The 22,934-nt window shown below is 34.3% G+C and overlaps 1 protein-coding gene across 7 annotated transcripts in view; it reads right to left on the bottom strand.

The window, feature by feature from the left end:
• The window catches only part of RALGAPB (Ral GTPase activating protein non-catalytic subunit beta), a 70,547-nt gene that overhangs the window by 24,048 nt on the left and 23,565 nt on the right, over positions 1 to 22,934 (bottom strand). For 3 of the 7 annotated variants that reach the window (XM_039319142.1, XM_039319141.1, XM_039319139.1), the window contains exons 7-17: positions 21,805 to 21,983; positions 21,121 to 21,168; positions 15,497 to 15,645; positions 15,195 to 15,405; positions 10,034 to 10,069; positions 8,049 to 8,250; positions 4,400 to 4,567; positions 2,833 to 2,947; positions 2,004 to 2,151; positions 759 to 823; positions 506 to 638 (exon numbers count right to left, since the gene is read on the bottom strand). In XM_039319142.1, coding sequence (XP_039175076.1) covers positions 506 to 638; positions 759 to 823; positions 2,004 to 2,151; positions 2,833 to 2,947; positions 4,400 to 4,567; positions 8,049 to 8,250; positions 10,034 to 10,069; positions 15,195 to 15,405; positions 15,497 to 15,645; positions 21,121 to 21,168; positions 21,805 to 21,983 — 1,454 coding nt within the window. The remainder of the gene's footprint in view (positions 1 to 505; positions 639 to 758; positions 824 to 2,003; positions 2,152 to 2,832; positions 2,948 to 4,399; positions 4,568 to 8,048; positions 8,251 to 10,033; positions 10,070 to 15,194; positions 15,406 to 15,496; positions 15,646 to 21,120; positions 21,169 to 21,804; positions 21,984 to 22,934) is intronic. The other 4 variants (XM_039319146.1, XM_039319145.1, XM_039319144.1 and 1 more) reach the window with 3 other exon arrangements.

A 22,934-nucleotide genomic window follows, 5' to 3' on the forward strand; every position in this document is an offset into this window, starting at 1 on the left:
CTACCCTCTTCCAAGACTCAAGTTATTTACAGAGTCATAAACTAAAAACATATATTAAAAAGTTATCTGTATAATCACAAAACAAAATAAAGTAAAACAGATCTGCTGAAAAGCAATCATTACCTCTTTCATCACCCAAACGCTTGCTGGAATACACACACACACACACACACACACACACACACACACACACACACAGAGTGCTTTTTTTCTAAAAAAAAAAAAAAAAAGGTGCCAGAACTCACACACGTCACACAACCCACCTTGCCTATCCTACAAGGTTCCATCCAAAAAACGTGCCGGAACTCTGTTCTGGGCATTCTATGAGAAAAAAAGCCCTACACACACACACACACACACACACACACACACACACACACACACATCTTTTTTTCCAATTAAAAAGTGTAAATTATTCAAAAACTTTCAGATGCCACTTTAAATAAAATGGGATTTGCAGACTAGGTTTTTTTTTTTTTGCAAGTATTAAGGTAGACAATCATACCATAATCTCTCAGCAGAGCTTGTGCAGGTCTCTCACTGTCAGGAGTTGTTGGTTCTGTGCTTCCTCCACTTGCCGTGCTAATGCCACTATTAGTGCGACTGTGACTTTTCAGGACAATATTCTCACCATCATTCTATTAATTCAGAAATCTTTGATGAGAAGAGGAAGGCTATTTTCAGAAAACTTTTGTGCTTATACGATAATCTGCTTTGACTCACCAAAGCATCTCTTCTTAAAAATGAGAGAATCTTACCGTTTCCATCTGGCAACCAATGGCCTCTAGAAGTGCTGAATCTTGCACAATGTTCAGCATCGCAGCTGTAGAAGAAGATTTAAGATATGACAACATTTTTTCAGTTAAAGTCTCTGTCTGTGTGACATTATATCTAATAATGTTTTTTGCACTGGAAGGCATTGCTCCCAATTTTTGAAAATTAGAAATTTCTTTTCAGATCCACATTTACCAATTTCAGGTCAATTCTACTACATTCATACTTTTTTTTGGGGGGGGGGAATTATCCATCATTATTTTTCCTTTGAAAAAGGAACTAGAACTATAGATAGTTTAATGGGAGTTAAACATCTGGAGAGCATAATTTGTCCATCCAGAATCGCACCAACATATGCAATGGAGAATTTTTTGCACTTTAGAGTTTCAAGCATATTTTGGACATGTGAATATATAAAGTCAACGCAGATATTAATTTTTAAATTATGAAAACAAAAATAAAATAAATTTTATCAATGTCAAAGCTTTGCAATGTCTTTGTACTGCCTTAAATTCCTTCGACAAAGGAATTTCTAAAGCACACTAGCCTTTCCCATGGTAAATTTTTTTTATACTGCTACTTGAAAGATTCTCCCCCCTTTTTTTGTGTTTTCAGAGACTGCCCTTTATTTCCTACTAAGTATATGGTAAAAAAAAAGAAAAAAATGTATTTTGGGGGAGGGGATCGTTTAAACAAATAAATAAAAAGATGTGTTATAAAACAACTGAATATATACATCTGTCAAAAAAAATTGTAACAGTTTTGGAAAAAAATAGTTTTTTCTGTATGCTATCAGAGGAAAGTATATTTTGAGTTGTTTGTCCAGAAATTATACCCTCTTCCAATGAGCCCCCCCAATATTATTCATCTGTAAGTGCAAATAAAGTATAGAACAGCCTGTGGTTTTTGCTTACCATCACAGTAATATGTATCAATCACTTAGAAAGTCATTTTTCTTTCTACTTGAACATCATTTCATTTTTAATTTCCTTAATTAATAAGATCAAATTGAAGTCATCAGAACAATACAAATATTATAAAAACACATTCACAAATTTTGAAGAACAGTTATTTATCACTCTGGCTCCTAATACCAGATACCAAGGAAACAAAAAAGTTAACTGTTCATAATCTCCAGTAACTGGAATCTGATCTTATGATAACTCAGGTAACATGCACAAAACTTTTTTTCAAAAGCAAACATCTCATGGATCAAGTAGAAAAGCAACCTAGTATCATCTGTGTATTGTTAGGGTCTGTTTCTGTCTGCAGGGCTCCAATCAATATGTTCACAAGTCTCAGTTTCAAAGAAAGAAAGGTTACTGGTTTATCATAGGATGAACTTTCATCATTGCTGAATTTTCCTTCCAGAACAATCTGAAAAACAAATTTGAATATAATCTTTATTCTCTTTCATGCGTTTAGCACGTATCTAATCAAAAAGGATGTTATCTTACTTTCCCAATATGTTATACTCCTACTCTGAACTAAAGAATGCAACACAAAAATATTGCTCAATAGAGCTATTAAATGAACTATAAAGCTGTAAATGATACGAATTAGCAAAACTTTAAAAAATTCAGTCTATGCAGATTGAGGAAATATAATTGAAGTTTCAGTTATATGCAGAAACTTGTATTTATAGAACTATGAATCATTAAGTATGAAACTCCAAAGGAATGGAGTGGTAAGAATACCAAGGAGATGTCAAGAATCTGTCTGTATAGTAAAGGCCAGGACTGACATTCACTTAACAATCACATTGTATTACCAGCTCAAGATGCAAAATATGTATATGATCCTGTCTATTTGAAATTACAGTGTGGTATATGAATGTCAAAAGTCTTAAAATATTTTATCTTAATGAAGTATTAATTGATACAAGAATATTTATAATAAATTCATGCATTCTTATTCATTTTCTGAATTTATTTCTTTTTTATGTAATAATAACATTTTTTGCAACTTGGAAGTATCCTATACTAATTGCTATTTGGTTATGTTTAGACTATTTTTTTTTTTAAAAAAAAATCACTGAAAACCCCTAAAATCCATTACCTCTGATTTGATTGTTCCAAAGTGATGAGGAAGAGGCAACAAGGACAGTAAAATATTGATAGAGGCCCTTCTTAGTTCTGTGGGATTCACATATGTTTTAAATTTTGAGAGTTCCCTGGATAAAAAACAACAACAAAATAAGGTTTTTTTTAAATCTACAACTTCTATTTCAAAGCAAAAATATCCTATTTAAGTGTGCAAGTGTAGCATTAAATGTTTGCTCAAGATTCACCAAAATGTCATGGTTTGACGGTAGAAGACCCCAATGGAAAAATTGTAGGGAGAAAATATTGGAATTCTTATTCAGCTTGAATACAGGTGATTTCATGTCCTTTATACCTGAAGCTAAGGGCAGGATGTTCAACTCTGTTGAAATACTCAGTGTTCTACCTCTGAGTATTTTAGATGGGTGGCTGCACAAGATCTTTTGGAGAACTTAGCATCTTAGTCAAATATAAGTTAGTACATTGTTAAGCAGAAGGTCCTGGTTTCAATCTCTAGCATCTCTAAGTAGGACAGGAAAAATCCCTATCTGATACTTGCCACAAGTTAGTGTTCACAGAACTGAGATAGATGAACCAACACTTATTGCTATGCTTCTGTATATGATGTAAAAATAATTTGACTCTCAAAACAATCAGATTTATTTTTTAAACTTTAAAACATGAATAAAGAAGCCATATACATAAGACAATCCTTTCTTTAATAAGTCTGCTTTAAAATCAGTGCAACTCTGTTTGCCGGATGTAGCTAATAATGAAAGCTACTTTCTCAAAAATTAGTTATTTACGCGGTCTCTCTATCAATAGTAAAAATCAATAATAATTAAAACAGAAAAATATTATCTAGTATTCCCAACTCTATCAATTTCCCTTATCCATTTTTAATGGGATCAAAAGGCATAACACAGAAGAGCATATATTTTTGTAAACATTCATATAGTATTATATATGTATGCTACAAGTCATTCAGAACATAACAAACCACATCAATAATCTTTCCCTTCCATTTTGCCCTTTGATCTGTTTTCTGGGTTAATACAGGTAGTCCTCAAATTATGTCCATAACTAAGCCCAAAATTTTTGTTGCTAAGCGAAACATTAAGTCAATTTTGACCCATTTTACAACCTTTTCTTAACATAATTGTTAAGTGAATCACTGCAGTTGTTAAGTTAGTAACACGGTTATTAAGTGAATCTGACTTTTCCATTGACTTTGCTTGCCAGGACACAAAAGGCAATAACATGACCCTGGGACACTGCAACCATAATAAATATGAGTCAGTTGCTAAGCATTCAACTTTGATTCATGTGGTGGTGGGAATGCTGCAAAGGTTGTAAATGTGAAAAACGGTCATAAATTATTTTTTTTCAGTGCCATTGTAATTTTGAACGGTCATTAAATGAACTGTTGTACCTGTATTCTTTAAAATACAGAAAAACCTTACTCAACCAGATACTTTTCATATTTGCAGTTTGTAGAATTCTTTGACAACACGGTAATTCCATTTATGAAGTTTTGAAAATATTCAGCAGTTTAAAAAGTAGTATGAATGTTATCAATTTACCTGTCAGGTAAGATAGTTTCAAGTGCTGAAATGAAGTAAGGAACCAAGACATCAATCCCCTTCAGGTCACAGCAGAACAAGGCAGGGGAGTTTAAGATGACACTAGCCAGAACTGGGTGGCAAACAGAATCAGATATCTGCAGTCCCTGAATTAAAAGCATGTAAAACCTGGCAGAAAAAGAAAAATATAAACAGTTATAGCGGGGGTCCCCAACCCCTGGTCTGTGGACCAGTACTGGGACATAGCATGCCAGCAACCAGTCCGCACATACAAGCAAAGCCCCGTCCGCGAGATGCAGGCAGCACACAAAACCACGGACCCTCTGGTCTGCGGAAAAACCTCTCTCCACAGAACCAATCCCTGGTGCCCAAAAGATTGGGGACCTCTGAGTTATAGGAAAGAAGCATTAGCAAACCAAGATTATTTTAGATGGTCAACAGCAAAGAGAAATTTGGCATTTATGGTGAGGCCTCATGAGCATCTAAAGCATCTGCTACATTTTTCTGTTTCAAATTAGCAGTTGAAAATTATCATGCTGTTCAGTCTCGCAGATGTTTTAATTAGTTATGCTGAATTAAAATATCAGTTATTTATTGCATTTATTTATTTTTCTTTCCATTCAATCGTGTGCAATTCTCAGTGACTTCCCTGCAGTTTTCTTGGCAAGATTTTTCAGAATTGGTTTGCCATTCCCTCCTTCCTAGGGCTGCAAGAAAATGACTTGCCCAACGTTGTCTGGCCGGCTTTGTGCCTAAGACAGGGCAAGAACTCATGGTCTCCAGGTTTCTAGCCTGGGGCCTTAACAACTACACTGAACTGCTTCTTATATTTATATACCACTTTTATTTATATCCCACATTTATTCTGAGACCTCAAGACAGTTTACATCTTCCTAACAACTATGAGATGTTGGGCTGAAAGAGAATGATTAACCAAATCATCCAGGATGACCAAATCATTCTTCTCCTAGCTAAAAATGTAACCACCAGGGCTTACTATGCTGAGATGGCATGGAAATCTTTTAAATACAATGAGTAAATGACAATTTATTTATTTATTTATTTATTTATGAGACTTATATACCGCTTTAAGTGCAAGCACTCTCTAAGCGGTGTACACCAGTAAGCAATCTGGGTCCTCATTTTACCTACCCCAGAAGGATGGAAGGCTGAGTCAACCTTGAGCCGGTGAGATTTGAACCGCTGACCTGCTGAACACAGTCAGCTAAAGTGGCCTGCAGTACTGCACTCTAACTGCTGTGCCACCTCGGCTCATATTTAAACCCAAAGGAATATGTCTTATTTAGCACATCATGACCTACTTTTAGAATACTAAAACTAAAATATAAGTGTAGGTTCATCTGATCTGAAGTCGTTTACTAATCAGCAACATGAAGGAGTAATTTAAAGTATAATATTTTCTTCACACAAAAAGACTATTTGATTTAGGGACTGACTTCTTATACTTCTGTCCTCCCTGTAAAATAAGACTCTCCACATTAAGCTATGTGCAGAATTACATATCACAATTAAAGCAAAAGCACCATTACAATTGGAACCCTGTGAATGAGAGCTTTTCATCTCTCCTAGTAGTTACATATATTGTGTTATCTGTTTCTCACCTATTATAATCAATGATGCCAATTGCATAAACATGTCAGTAATCACAATATGCCACCATGTATTACAAAAGGACAATGGGAAAAAATGAGTATTCATTTGCTTTTCATAGACACAACCATGACATCTGAAATATGCAGTCTGGATTAACAGTTTCACAATTCAAATAAACATTTTTTCTTATAAATGATATTAGAAGAGTTTCTGCCAAACAACTGAAGAATTGCTACTTGCCTTGAAGCATTCTTAAGTAATGGCAAAAAGTTATTTGCAAATTTGTATGGCAGGATTAAAAAAAAAACAAGAATTAAATATAAATTGTTGCAAGATGCTAAAGAAAGAGGTGGGCTAGGATTATCTGACTTAAATCTGTATCTTGCCTATTGTATGGATGAAAGACTGGATGACTTTGAGAAGTGGAAGGTTATTGGAGTTGGAACAAAATGATTTGACATTTGGGCAGCACAGCTATTTCTGTTATGACAAGTTAAGGTCAATATAGATTTTAAAAATCATTTTATTAGATGAGCCATATAAGGGTTTGGAAGAAGTATAAAACAAGATTGTCTCCCAAAATCCACACCAAGAAGTTTTTTTTTAGAAGAGAAATGATAGTTACACCTAATAGACCTATGCTGGTCAATTTAACTTTTCTTGAAGGAAAACCTAAATTAAAAACAAGAGAAAGATTGGAAACAGGTCACCCTTGTCAATGGTTTGCTTATGCTCAATTGACAGAAAGATTTAAACTGGGCAAGAATTACGATTTTATAAATGAGTAAACTGATTTTGAATTGGTTTGTGTTCTAATGATGAGCATGTTATTGATAAGATGTATAAACCTTTATTGAAATTGAATATGGAAGATGTTAAAGACTGTATGATTAAATGGGCAATTTTTTTGGATACGATATAATGCTTATGCAATGGTAGAGTATGAGGATTAAAGGATTGAAATTTACACTGAATTATAATTTGAAAGAGAATTTTTATAAGATGACGTACTTTTGGTATTTAATACCTGATAAATTGTAAAATATGTATAAGGTAGTGTCAAATATACGTTGGAAATGTAATCAATGTGAAGATACTTTTTATTATCCTTGGTAGACATATAAGAAAACTAAGAAATATTGAGATCAGATACATAGTTTAATTCAGAGAATTCTTAAAATGAATTACAATTATAACCAGAGGTTTTTTTTTAGGCCCTGATGGATAAACAAATTGAAAAATATCTCGTTTTCATATATCACAACAGGTAAGGAGATTTCTCTATGCAAAGGTGGAAGGACTTACAAATTCCTACAATGTAAGAATGAAGAGTAAACTTAATGGCAAATGGTTGAGATGGCAAAATTGATCCAACAAAAGTCTTCTCTAGCATTGTTTCTACTTGGAAACCACTTGTGGACTTTTTGTTGAAACTGAATTAAATGAAACTTTAATTTTGGAATTTGACAATTAGAATTGCTTATGATTAAATAAATAGTATGGTTAATTTCAGAGTAAGAGGTTAATATATTTTACATTTGTATCTGTATCAAAGAAAATTGGAAGTCATTCTTTTTCTAATTCTTTTTTCTTTTCTGCACTTCTGTTTTGTTCTCAATCTTTCCTTTTTCCAATCCTTTCTTTTCCATTTCCTTACATTGCATATTTTGTTGAAGCCTAATAAGGTTTATGGGAAAAAGAGAAAAGAAAAAATTTGCTACTTTCCTTATTGTTATCATTATTACACCCTCTTCCTATTAACATTTTCCTAAAGTGGTGTGGGAAGCATATAATGAAGAAAACTGTATTTTATTTGCTTAAAAAATGGAATCCAGAATATTGTGTTTTTACATACCCAAATGTCAAAGATATTATTCTTGAAATCTCAATTGATAGAATGTGTATTAATTTAAAATTATTTAATTTAAAATCCAATATCTGAAGTGGCCAAACATTAAGAAGTTGGAAAAAACCCTTCATGGGTAACAAAGGTATATAACAATATATTTGAACAATTCAAAATGTAAATCAGTACCGAGATAAGTAGGCTGGCAGTATATCTTCTCCAGTTTTCTTGCTACAAAATATTCTACAGAGTGTTCCACATGCCTCTGCTCTGCCAGATTCATAGTTGTCAGAAAACTCCCCTGCATCAAACATAGGATTGGAAGCCACCGTCTCTGCAGACATTTGTGAACCTTTCCTGCGAAACTCCATATTTGCTTGTGTTGCTATAGCTAAAACAAAAACAAGAAGTACAGAGTTTCATTACATTTGCAAGCATATCCAACAGGCTCATGGGATCCTGGACACAAAGATCATGTCAAATTTAGTAATCATAAAAAAACATTAGTTTGCTGTATTTACGTTAATGCCTCTGTTTATAAAGCATTTAGGGACTATGACTTTTATAAGAAAATTATTTTCCTTTCACCTTCACACACAAGTAAATCATCTCCTCCTTCAACAATCCATGCTACCCAAGCACAGAAGACTCTGCTCCATTCACATTCTCAGCCAGATGCATCAACAAAATCCCCTGAAACTTGTTTTACAGCGATGTCATTAATTTTCCTTATCCGCTATATAACTCTTTTACGTCCTCAAAAACTTGACTTGGCCTTTTAACTATCCAGCAAGCTCTTGGGTTCCCAATTACTTCTCCTTTACCTTTTGCCACTATTGTGAACCTACACTGGAACTAGAAATAAGGGTGCAGGCAGATGGCAAATTCCAAATCATGTCTATGGAAAATTTTGCTTCAAAAAAGCGAAGAGATATATTTCTATAGCACCAGAGAAAATGCTCAGAAGGAAATGCCTTCCATACACTTCTCAATTTTTTTCTTCTACTGTTGTTTCATCTTCATCAAGCCTGCTTTCCAGAACTATGAGTCGCTTTTATGAGATACACAAGGGATGGTATGGCAAAGGTGGCCTGAGTGCTGAGATGGAAATTCGTGCATGCCTATAAAACTTTTGGTGGCATGGATCAAGGGGGAAAAAAATCAATATAGTTTAAAGTGCATCAGGAAGCTACAAGGAGTTCACTCTTCTCTTCCTGTGGCTATATTTTTCCCAACAGGCATCAAGCATATTTTATTCACAAATTTCTACGGTCATTAATGCTCTATGGAAACATGTAACTGTTCAGTTTTTTCTAGCTCTCAATCAGATGTTCCCTACCCAATTCCTTTTTTCCAGATATGTTAGATGGATTCTAGCAAATATGAACAGTTTAAAATCATGCAAATGGATGCTCACAAAAAAGAATAATTCCAGTTCTAAAAAAGCAACTGTTAGTCCAACTCTACCTTATTAGGGAAATGGAGAAAGATATTTTACAGCATAATCCTATGCAGGCTTCCTCAAAAGTCTCACTGAATTCAAAATTCAGAGTTACTTCAAAGAAAGCTACGTAGGATGCAGCCTATGTCAACTACAGTCTTACAAACAGAAGCTCTGCCCATGCACTGAATGTTTATTACTAATAGATTGGTAATTTAGAAGAAACAGGTTAAGATAAATTTTATTGTTTTTTTTTTTTAAAAAAAACAATTTCTTCACTAATTTTATTTTGGTAACTAAATCCAAATCTTTATGCGTCTTCCCATGAGCCATTTTTTATCCTGAATAAGCTAGCCAGCAAAATGTTATATTGGGGCGGGGGGGGGAGGAGGAGGGAGGAAAAAACTACATGCAGAATGCATACAAATCAAAACACTAGATCTGTGTAAAAGAAGCTTTATGGGAAAAAAACATGGTTAGTGCAAAGTCCTATAATTCATGACATGAACACAGACTAGAGTACGGAAAATGATGGGACTGATTTCAGGCAGATTTGCTTTTGCCAACAATCTTCCCCACTTAAAAAAGCACACACAGCTACTTGTCTTTCCCATGTAAAGAGCAAAAGCTACATGACAATGATACAAATTTTAAAAAATGGGATTATGAAAAAAAAAAGAAAAAGAAAAAAAACATGACTGCAATTAAAGAGAAGCTACTAGTTCCTACTTACAAGATTTATAAGAAAGAAGAATTTGGATAAAAGATGCTGCAAGATAATAGAAATAAAATGGAAATAAATCAAAGGACAGCAATAGTTATAAAATACTTTAAAATGATGAAACTGTAATAACAAGTTAAATAGTGTTTAGGGTTTTGAAACATATATTAAAAACTTATGATCTAAGCAGGCTGGTTAAACACATAGGAAATTAGCATTACGGTTCAAAATTATGATTTCATGCAGAATTTTGAAAGATTTAAAATACTGTCATGGGTTTCATATATTGTACATTTAGTTTTACAGTATTATTCAGAAAGCAATTTGCTTTTATTCATATATCAGCAAATGAAGATCTACACTATAAGGAAATCATAAAGAGACGGAAAGAAAGAAAATTTATTATCTGTTTATCTCACATCAGATCAGTTTATTTGCAGTTTCCATAGGGATGGCAAAACATTTTAGTGATCACTCAAACCCTTTCTTCAAAAAAAAAAAAAAAAAAAAAAGCAACAGAAGAAACTTTAATTCAAGGTTACCTGCACTTGGTGGAAAAGTGGAAGGGGAAAGAATTACAAATCATCTGGGAAAAAAACAGACCAGGAAGGGGTTCATAAGAAATCCCTTTTAATGTAAATGGTAGTTAAGAATCTTATTTCACTCTGAGGATCACACTGGAATTAATTAATTTTGTAACTATGAAGATTTGTGTGGGAATAGTAATGTATTGTTTAAATTAAAGCTGAAACAAATCCAATCATTACTTATGTGCTGTGAAGGTATATTTGCATAAAGTAGTGCCTGCATAAATCAAAGCAGAATTAATTATGCCATCATATCCACTGATAAAACAAAAATGTCTCCAACCTTAGAAAGCCATTTCCCATATGGCTTATTACTACCACAGCAATCTCTCATTTTAGATAAAATGTGAGGCAACACATCTAATTTCTCTGCATTGTACTGAGGGCTGCTTGAAGCCCTGAGTAATGACTTAATAAAGAAGAACTGAGGCAAGAAAAGAAAACTGTTCAAGCTTTCTCTTCAAGGGTTCTGCAATCTGTAGCTGCTATCAACAAGCATGCCTTCTGCACATTTGTTCTCTTACTTCCAGGGCATTTTTAAAGTAACCCTTTATCCATGTTCACGTTGGCATTTTTTGCAACAGCTATATATATGTTCAGATTCAAGACTATATAAAAATAAGAATTTCCAGCAACCTATTTGCTTTTCTAATATAGAAAAGTTTTAAATGACAAAAGACTTGAAGCAAAGAATGTTCCTTCCACAAAGTACATGTTTATGCAAAGGACTACTTTCAGCAATGCTTCAAAGTAAAGAAATACTGTACTGTAATTCCAATATTGGCTATGCAAATTATCCAGAGTAACTACAACATAGAAACAATCTTTCACCAAGTCAAAAGATTAAAATAACATAATGTTTCTATTTTAAGAGAAACAGGAATAGTAAAACATAACACACAACCAAATGTAGCAAGCAAGGCTAGGAAAAAAAAAGAATAGAACAGGGGAAAATGGTTCTAAATCAGACTCAAAAATTTATTTGAATCTTTATTAGTTTATACTGCATAACATGTAGTTAAGCCTACACAAACAGGCACATGACACTTGAACGTTGAGAAATTACAAAAAGGACAGACACGCCTTCATTTCTTTACAGTACCTCCTTGAGTGGCCAGCAATTCCTCTTGTTCAACTACAATTAATTATTCACTCAGTTAGTGCAACTCTTCTGAGTTTGTCTATCACTTCATAAAACAAACAAATTACACTATCCACTGATCCAGTTTTGTGTATTTGAATTTAGCAGCAGCTCTGTAGAGCTTTAAACAAAGTTCTTTCTCATTCATCTGAAATACACAGATTGCCCACTCCCACGCCTTGAAGGGCTTTAAAGATTAAAAGCAGCACCTTGAAGTAGACCCAGAAGCAAACTGGCAACCAATGCAGCTCACAGAACAGAGGTGTAACATGCACTGCTGTAGGAGCACATGTAACTGCCTGCACCACTGCGTTCTGTACCAACTGAAGTTTCTGGATATTCTTCAAGGGCAGCCCCACGTAGAGCACATTGCAGTAGTCGAATCTGGACTTGATTAGGGCATGAGTGATTATAAGCATGACCTGCCTCCTCATCATCAGGAGCAAGAAGATAGTGGAGAAAGTCAACTGGGGTGGTGGAGTGCAGGGAGGCAGGAATCTTGGGAGTGCAGGGTAGCAAGGGACTGGGATGGCTGTGGCTCCTTGGGGAGTGGCAAGCAGCCCCAAAGTCGTCCAGTTCTGTGCCGTTTGCCATTCCACAAAGGCCACGCAAGGTGAAGAGTGGCCAAAAGAGCAGAGATGGGGGCAAGATAGGGAGATGGGGAATTTGGAGGCAATTTCTTACTATGGCTCAGGGCAGGGATAGACCAAGCTGGGAATGGCTTGGCTTGGGATGGATACTCAGCCAACAACCATTACATTCACTTAAGGACAGTATTGCTGGGATTGCAGTGGCTAATCAATTGGTCCCCAATGGAAGAGAATATATGTAGCTCAGGGCTGAACTGTGAAGTCCTGGGTGCTCTCTAAGCTTTGTTGCTTACTAGGTAATATCTTCAGTGCTATAAGGGAACAGGGTTTGCTTTCTGTTTATATACAGTAGTTTGCTGTATCAGCCCTCCCAGAGAAACCAGACAGGAGATACAATTAGATGACCTAATGTTATTTTATTGTAAATAATAGAATCTTGCAAGTCTGAAAGTAGAAACTTTCTGCCACTTTTAACTGCTTGATTCATTAGGGTGGGTCCTTCCTAAATTTCTTTCTCTGACTGTTAAGCCACTGGGAGCTCCTGCCTCTCTTGTCTGATTATTTCCTAGACAGCATCTCTACACCCTGTCAGTGGGAATACTGTTTTCTTTTGGGTACTTTCTGGATTATGCTATTGTTTATTGCTTGTTTACTGCTAAAAGGAAGCAAAAATACCAGAAGACTTCTTTGCCAGCAGTCAACAGCCAGATAAGCAAGGATATATACTAAAATTAACACCAAACAATTAAGCACTAAACAATACTCTAATCAAGGAGCTATTACCCAAGACAAACAATCATATGTATATGTATATTTTGTGGCTAAGATAGGAATAGAAATAATGGTCTCTTGGTTTTTAGCGGGGAGGGAGGGAAGGAAGGAAGGAAGGAAGGAAGGAAGGGAGTGAAGGAAGGAAGGAAGGAAGGAAGGAAGGAAGGAAGGAAGGAAGGAAGGAAGGAAGGAAGGAAGGAAGGAAGGAAGGAAGGATACTACAGGTAGGAAGACTAAAATAAGTAAAATGAAGGCCTTGGGATAAAATGATACAGAGCAGCAATATGAGGTGCTGAATGCAAGCTTTAAAAAAGTATTAAAAGAAAAATGAAGAAATAAATTTGCATTCAAACTCTGTATGATACAGTTGCATCCAAAAATGAAAGGCAGCTACAGAATCTCAATGGTTGCTCTATAAGAAGTGAAATTATATGAGAATTGATAAGGCATACATGGAAACAACTTAGTTCAAAAAGACAAGTAGGAAAATCTTAGCTTAAAACAGGAAAGAAAGATGGCAAGATATGAACACAATAATTGGGGTGATCAGTGAGTGCTTGAACCATTGGAAATTTTGAGAAAAGTCCCAATAATTTTGAGAGAATTGATAATGAAATTCTGATCAAACACCTAAACCTGAAAAATGAAGGGTTCTAATGACAGTGTGCCAAGTATTATAAAACCTATACTCCAAAAGACATGAGGGAGAGGGCAGACACAAAACAAAGGTATCAGGAGGAATTAATGTTGCCCTTTTTGAAGGGTAATTTACTTCAAGACAATATATTTCCTAAAAAAAATCTAGATAAATAAAAATATGTCTGAGATTGTCTTATTGATAGGACAAATTGGTAGCTATAGGTAGTTCTCAAATTTTGCATGTTGCAGGGCAGAAGCCCTTCACGTATAGATGTTATATAGCACATTTTAAAATTTTTAGTGGTCCCTAAATTCTTGTTCCTGTTGCCTATATCAGAATACAGAAAAATTTCCTCCCATTTGAGCTCCTATTGATTTACACTAACATATACATGGAATTTTATTGTCCTGATATAGAAATTATTTGTTATTGCCTTTTTCTAAAACACTTTTTTCAACCTCCCAGTCTAGCCTATAGCCCTGGACGTCTTAGATAGCTTTCCCATGCAAGTACTTACCAGTTTTGCTTTCTAGATCAGCCAAAGTCAGCTAAATATTGCACAATGCAAATTAGACTAAGTGCTAGGATACCAGCAATATGAAACATATGAAAAAACAAACCTTTTTCACTTACAAATTCTTAGCATCTTAGTATTATATGTTTAAATATCAATAAATGCTATGTTTAAAGATCAATAAATACTAATTAAATTTACTACTACTAGTAAGGGCTTGAGAATTTTACAGTGAGGGTGGAGTCAGTGGCTATATTTTTCACAGAATACATAATAACAAGCTACTACAAAATATTATGCAATGTGATTCTGAGTTATATCAACATGATGTATTCTTACTGAGCTAGGAAAAAACAATGAGCCAAAAGTTTCATTCTATTACTGTCTGGAACATTATTATACATTATTTCTCTTATGTCCAATTTTATATGTAAATTTAAAAAATGAGGAAGTCAGATAAAAAATTTGAAGATTAAAGATTGAAAACTACAGCTTTACAGAACCCTTGAAGCTAAAGAATTTAACTAATCATTGAAATAGCAATTCTGGGGAAAAAAACAAACAATAATGAAATAATGCAGGCACATCCTATTATAGGGCTTGCAGCCCATCCTAATTAACTGCTTGAAATAATTCAGTTAGGAAATTTAGTTTTGAAGTAATGCTACAAAACTTTCTCTTAGCCAATATGTTGCAGAAGACATCTTTATTAGTGTCAGTGAAAATAAGTGACCTAGTTACAAAATTTTACTTTTAACTGTTACAGTCCCTTAAGTTGCCAATAAAATCAAGATGTTATTTATAATAAATTAATATAATATTTCACACTGACGTAAGTTAATATTATTTTTCAGATTTTAATTTTGGTTAGCCAAACCTGTTAATGGCAACAAAGAGGATGAAGTGTACAAAAAGGGTGAAAATATTTACCAGTCATACTGCTGTCCCTGTTTATTCCATTATGAAGCTTACAATGAACAAAGGCTGCATCAAACAGCCATGATCCAAAGAGGTTCAAGATACTATTAACTTTTGGCCTGTGAGGAGCAGGTAGTGGTCGAGGCTCACAACTAGTCTGGTTTGGGCTAGACAGCGGAGAAGTAGAAGATGGCTGGTGTTTGGAAGCATGAGCAGTGTTAGCCTATTTGAATGAAAGAAAAAGAAAAGCAATTATCATCTGCATTATAAGAAATATCAACACAACATAGCTGTTGCTAAGGGTAAAGACTTACTGTGCTGTTTTTCATTGTTGGCTTATTCACAGTTACAGCACGATGTCTTCGATTATGAGGTGGGGTTGTATTAACAGCTGCAGTTTGGGGCATGCTCAATCTATTTACTGGTGTAGGTGGAGCACTATCAGCCCGGGGTCTTGAAATACCTAAAAAATATAACATCAATTTCAACCTGAAGTTCTTCCTAAAATCAATGGTAATTTTTTAGAAATTAGTTTTTTTTACTAAGACTAGAAAGAAGTGAAAGTTTTAAAATTATATATTATTGCTTCTTAAAACATAACCAGAGCTGAATGTATACCATGAAAACAGAAATAGAAGAAAAAAGAAAGTTATTTTTTACCAAATTGGTTAATAGTCATCTTCAAAATTTTAAGAGAACTATTAATCTCTAACATAAGTAATAAAGTTAAATGCACAGCTTTCTTATATCTAGTTGAACATTCTTCAGAGTGATAAGCTAGAGAAAATCAGTGGGGGTGAACTGATTAGTTCCGTACATGACAAGAGGCTCAATGAAACAAATCTACATAAGCGTTTGCAGTGATATGATGCTCTACTTTTGAAAAGTGTGTAGCATGCTTTTGCAAACATTTCACTTATGTTTGTATTATGATATTAAGAGGCATTTCCCCCCCCCCTCAAATAATTAACTGTAACTTGAGAGAGTCAATTTTACAATACTGGTCAGAACAGAAAAAGCTGTAATAGTTTAGAAGCATTTATAAAGGGCATTTCATTATAGGCCAACCAAGCACCCTTTTTGATGCATTAAATCAATGATGTGTTCTGATAGGCTGAAAAGGTGCACCAGTTGCTTCAAAGGGTTTTCTTAGTATCTTGAACAGGTAGCATTTCCACTGGAACTACCAGCAGAGTTGAGACTATGGTTGGTTTAAATGCTTCAGTGAGTGTTTTGACCCCTTTGAATACTTTGGACAGCCCTAGAAGTTGTTAAAAATAAAGACATGTACAAGAGATCAGTGATGAGTTGTCAGGACACCACTAACAATTAGTCATTATTGAAGAAATAATGAGTAGCTTTCTATTAGGTTTTTTCCCCTATCCTGCTCTTTTTCTTCCTTCTCTTTTACATGCAGTTACCCCTTTGTTGTATTCCATTTCCCTGCTTGTTTTGCTATTTCTATAAGAAATAATTAACATAACAGAGCTCCCTATTTTACAAAAAAATAAATTTCAACTGTAGCTATTAATACAACTAATAAGATGTTTTTGTCTTACTCTGCGTACATTTGGGATTGTGGCTTTGTGGAGGTATATAAACAGATGTACACATACCCACATATATATACTAGTGTGCCACAGGCACACGATTACTGGGAAATAAAAACTTCTCTAATAAAGGTTTCAGCCGGAGTTGGCAGCTGAAGCTCAAATGTAGCTTCCAATGACACTACTGAAAAGAAAGGTCAAAATTTCATGTTGTTTTCCTACTTGTGGGAATACAACTTTCTGTTAAGGGATGGGTTTAGGAATCAGAATAAAAGCATTTTATCTCATGCAGATATTACTGTCTCATTCCTCCTCCACAACACTGCCCTTACACTACAAAATTAATTAGTTAGTTAATTAATTAAAAAATAGCCCTTCGAAAATCATCTTGTTGCGGAACTTTGGCAGTTGGATTTCAAGATATCCTGGGGAGCACAAATGGTATGCCAGGAGCTGCAGGCAGCCATTTGCCCCACTTGCCCACTCTAAATATACAGCTTACAAAATATCAATCTAACTTAAGGCTTGAAAATGCAATGTTTAAATTTATTTTTAAAATACCACAGAATTCAACTTTATTGTAGCAAATATTAAAAATTATTAACATTGGAGCCAAAGTTTCACTCTTCCCATTTTAGAAACAATATGTTGTTTGTTTTGTAGCAAAGGTCTCTTGTATCAAAATATAAATTGCTCATGAACATTTGCCAAACTATTTTAAGGGAATCTCATTTTATATTCATAATCTTCAGAAATCAATCTTGCCACAATTTAGAATAGAATAGAGCTGGAAGGTACCTTGGAGGTCTTCTAGTCCAGCCCCCTGCTCAAGCAGAAAAATCTATATCATCTCAGACAGGTAATTGTCCAGTCCCTTCTTAAAAATTTCCAGTGATGGAGCGCCCACGATTTCTGGGGGTAAGCTATTCCACTGGTTGATTGTCCTCACTGTCAAGAAGTTTCTCCTTAATTCCAGATTCCTTTTCTCTTTGATCAGTTTCCAACCATTGTTTCTCATCCTTCCCTCTGGTGCTCTGGTGAACAACCTGAGCCCCTCTGCCTTGTGGCAGCCCCTCAGACACTGGAATATTGCTATCATGTCTCCCCTATTTCTTCTTTTCTTTAGAGTAGCCAAACTCAAGTTCCACAGCCATTTTTTCTGTTTTGTCTCCACACCTTTGATCATCTTAGTTGCTCTTCTCTGAATTTTTTCCAAATTCTCAACATCTTTTTTGTGTTATGGTGACCAAAATGGGCTGCAGTATTCGAGGTGTGGCCTTACTAGGGCTTTATAAAGCGATACTAATACTTCACGTGATCTTGATTCTATGCCTCTGTTTATATAACCCAGGATTGTATTAGCTTTTAAAGAATAAGGATAGGAAAGCTCCTCAGCTTTTCTCATAAAATTATGTCCTTGTTTTTTTCTGTTTTAGCTATGGTGTTGGAGGATTTAAAAAATGAAGAAGAAAAGAGGCCCTCAATAATTTTCTGAACCTTTGATAAAACTCTTGATGGCTGAGGAATATGGTTGCCTCAAAGTGATATATGAGCAGTCAAATTACATGGAAGTCTAATCTATAAGTATAGAACAGCTGCTTCCAACAAAACTAAACTCCATGTTTCTCTAGATCAGAGGTCCCCAACCTTTTGAGCACCAGGGACCAGATCTGTGGAGAGAGATTTTTTCACAGACTGGAGGGTGCATGGTTTTCTGTGCTGCCTACATCTCATGGAAGGGGCTTTGCTTGTTTGTGCATGCCATGGCCCTGTACTGGTCCATGGACTGGGGGCTGGGGACCCATGCTCTAGATCTAGGGTATAGTACAGATGTTCCCAAGCTTTGTCAGTTCATGGCACCCTAAATAGCTCTGTAATTTTTTCATGTTGGACCTAAGCCAAAACTGTGAACTTTTTTGATCTGGTAGTTCACAATATCATAGCATCTCTGTAAGTTCGTTGTGGCAGCCCAGGGAAACCAAGAGTATAATGTATTTTTTCTGTATCAATGTGATCGTGACTACTACATTTCTGGAGCTTACTATTTTGGTGTCATTTTCAAATCTCAAATGCAGGACAGAATTCTTCATTTACAATTAAGGGAAGACTTTAATCCACAGATAAAAGCATAAACAATTTGCAAGTGAGTGATTGACAGCTCTCTTCCACATGCCTTGGTACCACAATCAGCACAATTGAAACAGATCTGTTTGTCGTAGTTTAACAAAGAGAAAGAAGCAGTATTCTGTTATTAAACAGCTTTTTATGAGTTAAATTAACAAATAATTCTAAGATTGATTTTAATGCAAATTCTGCATTTGACTCATGATTAAGTGTAGCTCTCTCACGCTGCAATAAATTTTAAATAAAATAGCATTCTGCAAAAAAAGTCCACATAATTTAATTATATTCTTTCGTAGTCTATTTTAATTTATTGAAAGATGTGACAGTGAAGTAATTCATTAAAAGATAAATACTAAAATGGAATGACTATAGTTGATCTGCTTATTTTCAAACTGTGTTATGTTACCTATTAGTACACATCATGTTTTTTTCCACTAATAGGCATAACAGACTTGCTGGGTTAGCTAGACTAGGAATCTATATGCACAGCAGCCAAGCAGATGCCAACAGGAAACCCATAAATTAGACATGAGTACAATATCATCATCCGGCTTGTACTCCCTATCAGCTCCTATTCAACAGTATTGAATATTTATCTATTCAACCTCTAACATTGCAGTTATGATACATAGCCATCATAACCAATTATTTGAATGCCTTAGACTCTGTGTATTTATCTTCTTTTAAATATAACTAAGATTTATATTTGGCATATTCTGTAGCGGCAAATTCCAGAGCTCATTGCAAAGTAATCTAATTTTATTTGTCCTGAAATTCCCATTCTTCTTTTTCATTCAATGAGTACTTCCCAGATTTTTATAATTTATAAGCCATCAATAATTTTATCAAAGAGTACAGATCCCATCATGATGGAAAACCACTTCTTAAAAATATATTTGAAGTTATTCTGTTATAATATTTATAATTTTGGGTAAGTTTTAAGTTTTCACTCTATACTTAACCTCACTAGTCCTATGCATCAACAGCTGAAAATTATTGCAATAGATGATTTCATATGCTGGTATTATCACAATATTTTTATCTCCAAGAATAACTTGATATACCTCCATTACACCTGTTTTTGAAGCTACAGATATCTTTTTCTCAAGAAAACTGGGATTAGGCAAACCATCTTTTCTATATTTTTTGTTACACAGTATCATAGTGCAAACACTAGAGGTATACATCATACAAAGTTAGCAGCAGCTTTAAACTACTTCAAAGTATTTTACTAGTAGTAAACTTTATAGTTATCCTAACATGGGAGCTGCATTCTCTGGGTTTTTTTTTACAGCAGACACACATTGAATTCATATCATAACCTTATGACTTTCACATTCAGTTCCCATTACCTCAATGGCTATCAGCAAATATCTGAAGTTAGGGATTTTGCCTAATATGAATCATTCTATATTTATCTGTTTTGAACTTCAGTTGGTATTTTAATATTAATTTCTGCCACCAATCTCAAGTTTGGCAACATACACTGCACTTTTGAAATTATTAAAGCATTCTATTTAATGCCCCATAGAAAGAATCCTTCCCCTTTATTCAAGCAATCCCTTCATGAATTTTTCAAAAAAATTAATTTATGAGATATTTTCCCTATTTCTCAATAATTAGAAATTTTAAACATGTCTTAATATATTCCAGCATGTATGTAAATGTTATTTGAATAAATTAGGACTATAGAAAAATTATACAAAGAACTAAATACACATCTGTGGAATTGTTAACAGTACAGCTGGGTTTTAATAGCAGGGGCAGACCAATGTCATAAACAACAAGACCTAATTAAGATTCCATTTAACTTTTTCATTTATAAAATGGTTAAAATTATACAATTTTGGGACATCACATTAATTTTGTTGCAGAGTGAGAGAGAAACTTAATAACATGACCGAAAGATCTTAAGGAATGGTAGTTGTGTATATGTCTGTGTGTGTGTGTGTGTGTGTGTGTGTGTGTGTGTCTGTGTCTGTGTATACACATAGACACAATTTCTGGAAATACACAATCCACAGCAATGAAGAAAAGCCCAATTTTATAGCAAAAAGGAAATCTATGTAACAATTTTAAAAATTAAGCACAATACTATATTTTAAGTATTTTATTACAATGTTAATATATCAATTTATACTAAGAAACCATCATAACAGAATACTGCAGCTTTCTAAAATTTGATTCAAATCCCAACTACTGTTAAATCACCACCCATCGGCTGAGATTCTTGTCACCCAACAGAGTGCAACAAGTTTTAATACCATATCTGGGTAATCTTTCGCACACACTGGTTGTAAATGCAGCAACTCCTAAAGAAGAGAGAGAGTATATTTCTGATACATTATGTGCCATAATGGAAACATTTCCAAAAAGCAGTTCCTGAGAAAAATGACATATTGTATTCAATTTTTACTGAAAGTTATGGTTTCATACAAAAACAGACAATTGTTTTAGCTAACAGCAAAACCAAAATCCTAAAAATTCTTGAAATTATTCAAGTAGAAACCAAGAAATATTTCAAGCATTTTGCTAAATATGTTAATAATCTATTTTTCAGTACCTATTAGCAAGACTACAAAAATCTGAACAGAAAAAGACTTGACTGGTTTCCTGAAAGACATTATGATCACCCAAGGTTTTGCAATGTACCTTCTAACTTTATATTTTAGAAATAGTTTGTCTACCTTAAATTTTGTCTTTAGAAAATGTACGTAGGAGAGGCATATCGGAATCAGAGGTGGAAGATGAAGCTCATAAGACTAACAATTGCCAATTATTTGAAATAAAATATATTTCAAATGTGCTGATAATATCATCGACACATGTGCAATTATAGTCCTGCAGCACATAACTGTAGTGTTAAATAAATGAATATAAAATGTTGATGAATGTTAACTATAGCACAAAAAGAGGAAAGCAACATCTTATCAGTTAAAATACTTTACCTAGAAATGCATCCACTAAGCAACTAATCCCACGCATAGCACGAAAGAATATTTGAGGCAGATGTTTAAGGCAGGGATACTGATTCAATTCCTGAGCCATTCCACTCACATTTAGGAACTGTTCCTGAAATTTGGGGGTAGAACTTATTATCGCTGGATTACTCAAATCCACAGGATTGCTACAAAGAAAAAGAATATTATTTAATCAGAATAAACTGACCTGATGAAGAAAAAACCCTAGAATACACTGAGTATTTTTATTCTTTAAAAAAGATTATTTTAAAGAAATTAAAAGATTCCATCATTCTTGAAAGTCTGGAAACATACATCATTCCTTAAGTTTCTAATACCAGTGGACAAATGTATCACAAAGCTTGTCATCTATAAAGTGCTGCATGAAGAACTGATTTCTGTTTAAATATGTTGTGAAGATGAAATGTTTAAAACTTAATAGACCAAGAAGTAACAAACAACTCATCCAATACTTAGCTAATAAAGATGACAAGGAGTTTGGGGATTTAGGTTTAAAAGAATATTAATTATGATCATCTAGGGGCACATAACCTTTGTATGCTGACGTAAATGCAACAGTGTTATAAGAAAATGGTACAGCTATATGAATGTTTGGTATAAATGCATTAAAATCGTAGAGGAAGTGGAGGATTATTAGTTTAGTATGTAGGGCAGTGTTTCTCAGCCTCAGCTGCTTGAAGAGGTGTAGACCTTAACTCTCAGAATTCCTCAGCTATGTGAAAGGAATACAATTAGCAAAACACTGAAAAGGTAGGAAGAATTTCAGAAAAACTTTTTTCTACAGCAGCTAGAAAAAGTTTTGAGTCAGAACTGTACAAAAGCTGTTCTGAGGACAACTCCAAAATACCAAATGCTCAGATTAAGTCAGATGTTTCCACAGGTTAATTTATTTCCTGAATGAAATATATCCATTCAGTAAGTAAACAGGATTGGGTTTTTATTTTATTTAATTACTAGGTTTGAATATCTGGATTCTAAACTATTACAAAGCCACTTCACAACAAGGCCAACATATTTCAATAAACTTTGACTCAAAAAGACTCATACATAACAGATCCAAGTAAACTCGCTAGTAACATGACATGATTTCTCTTCTG

Source organism: Crotalus tigris, unplaced genomic scaffold (genome assembly GCF_016545835.1).
Source record: "Crotalus tigris isolate CLP2741 ecotype Arizona unplaced genomic scaffold, ASM1654583v1 scf7180000022411.5474196:2289641, whole genome shotgun sequence".
NCBI classification, from domain to species: Eukaryota; Metazoa; Chordata; class Lepidosauria; order Squamata; family Viperidae; genus Crotalus; species Crotalus tigris.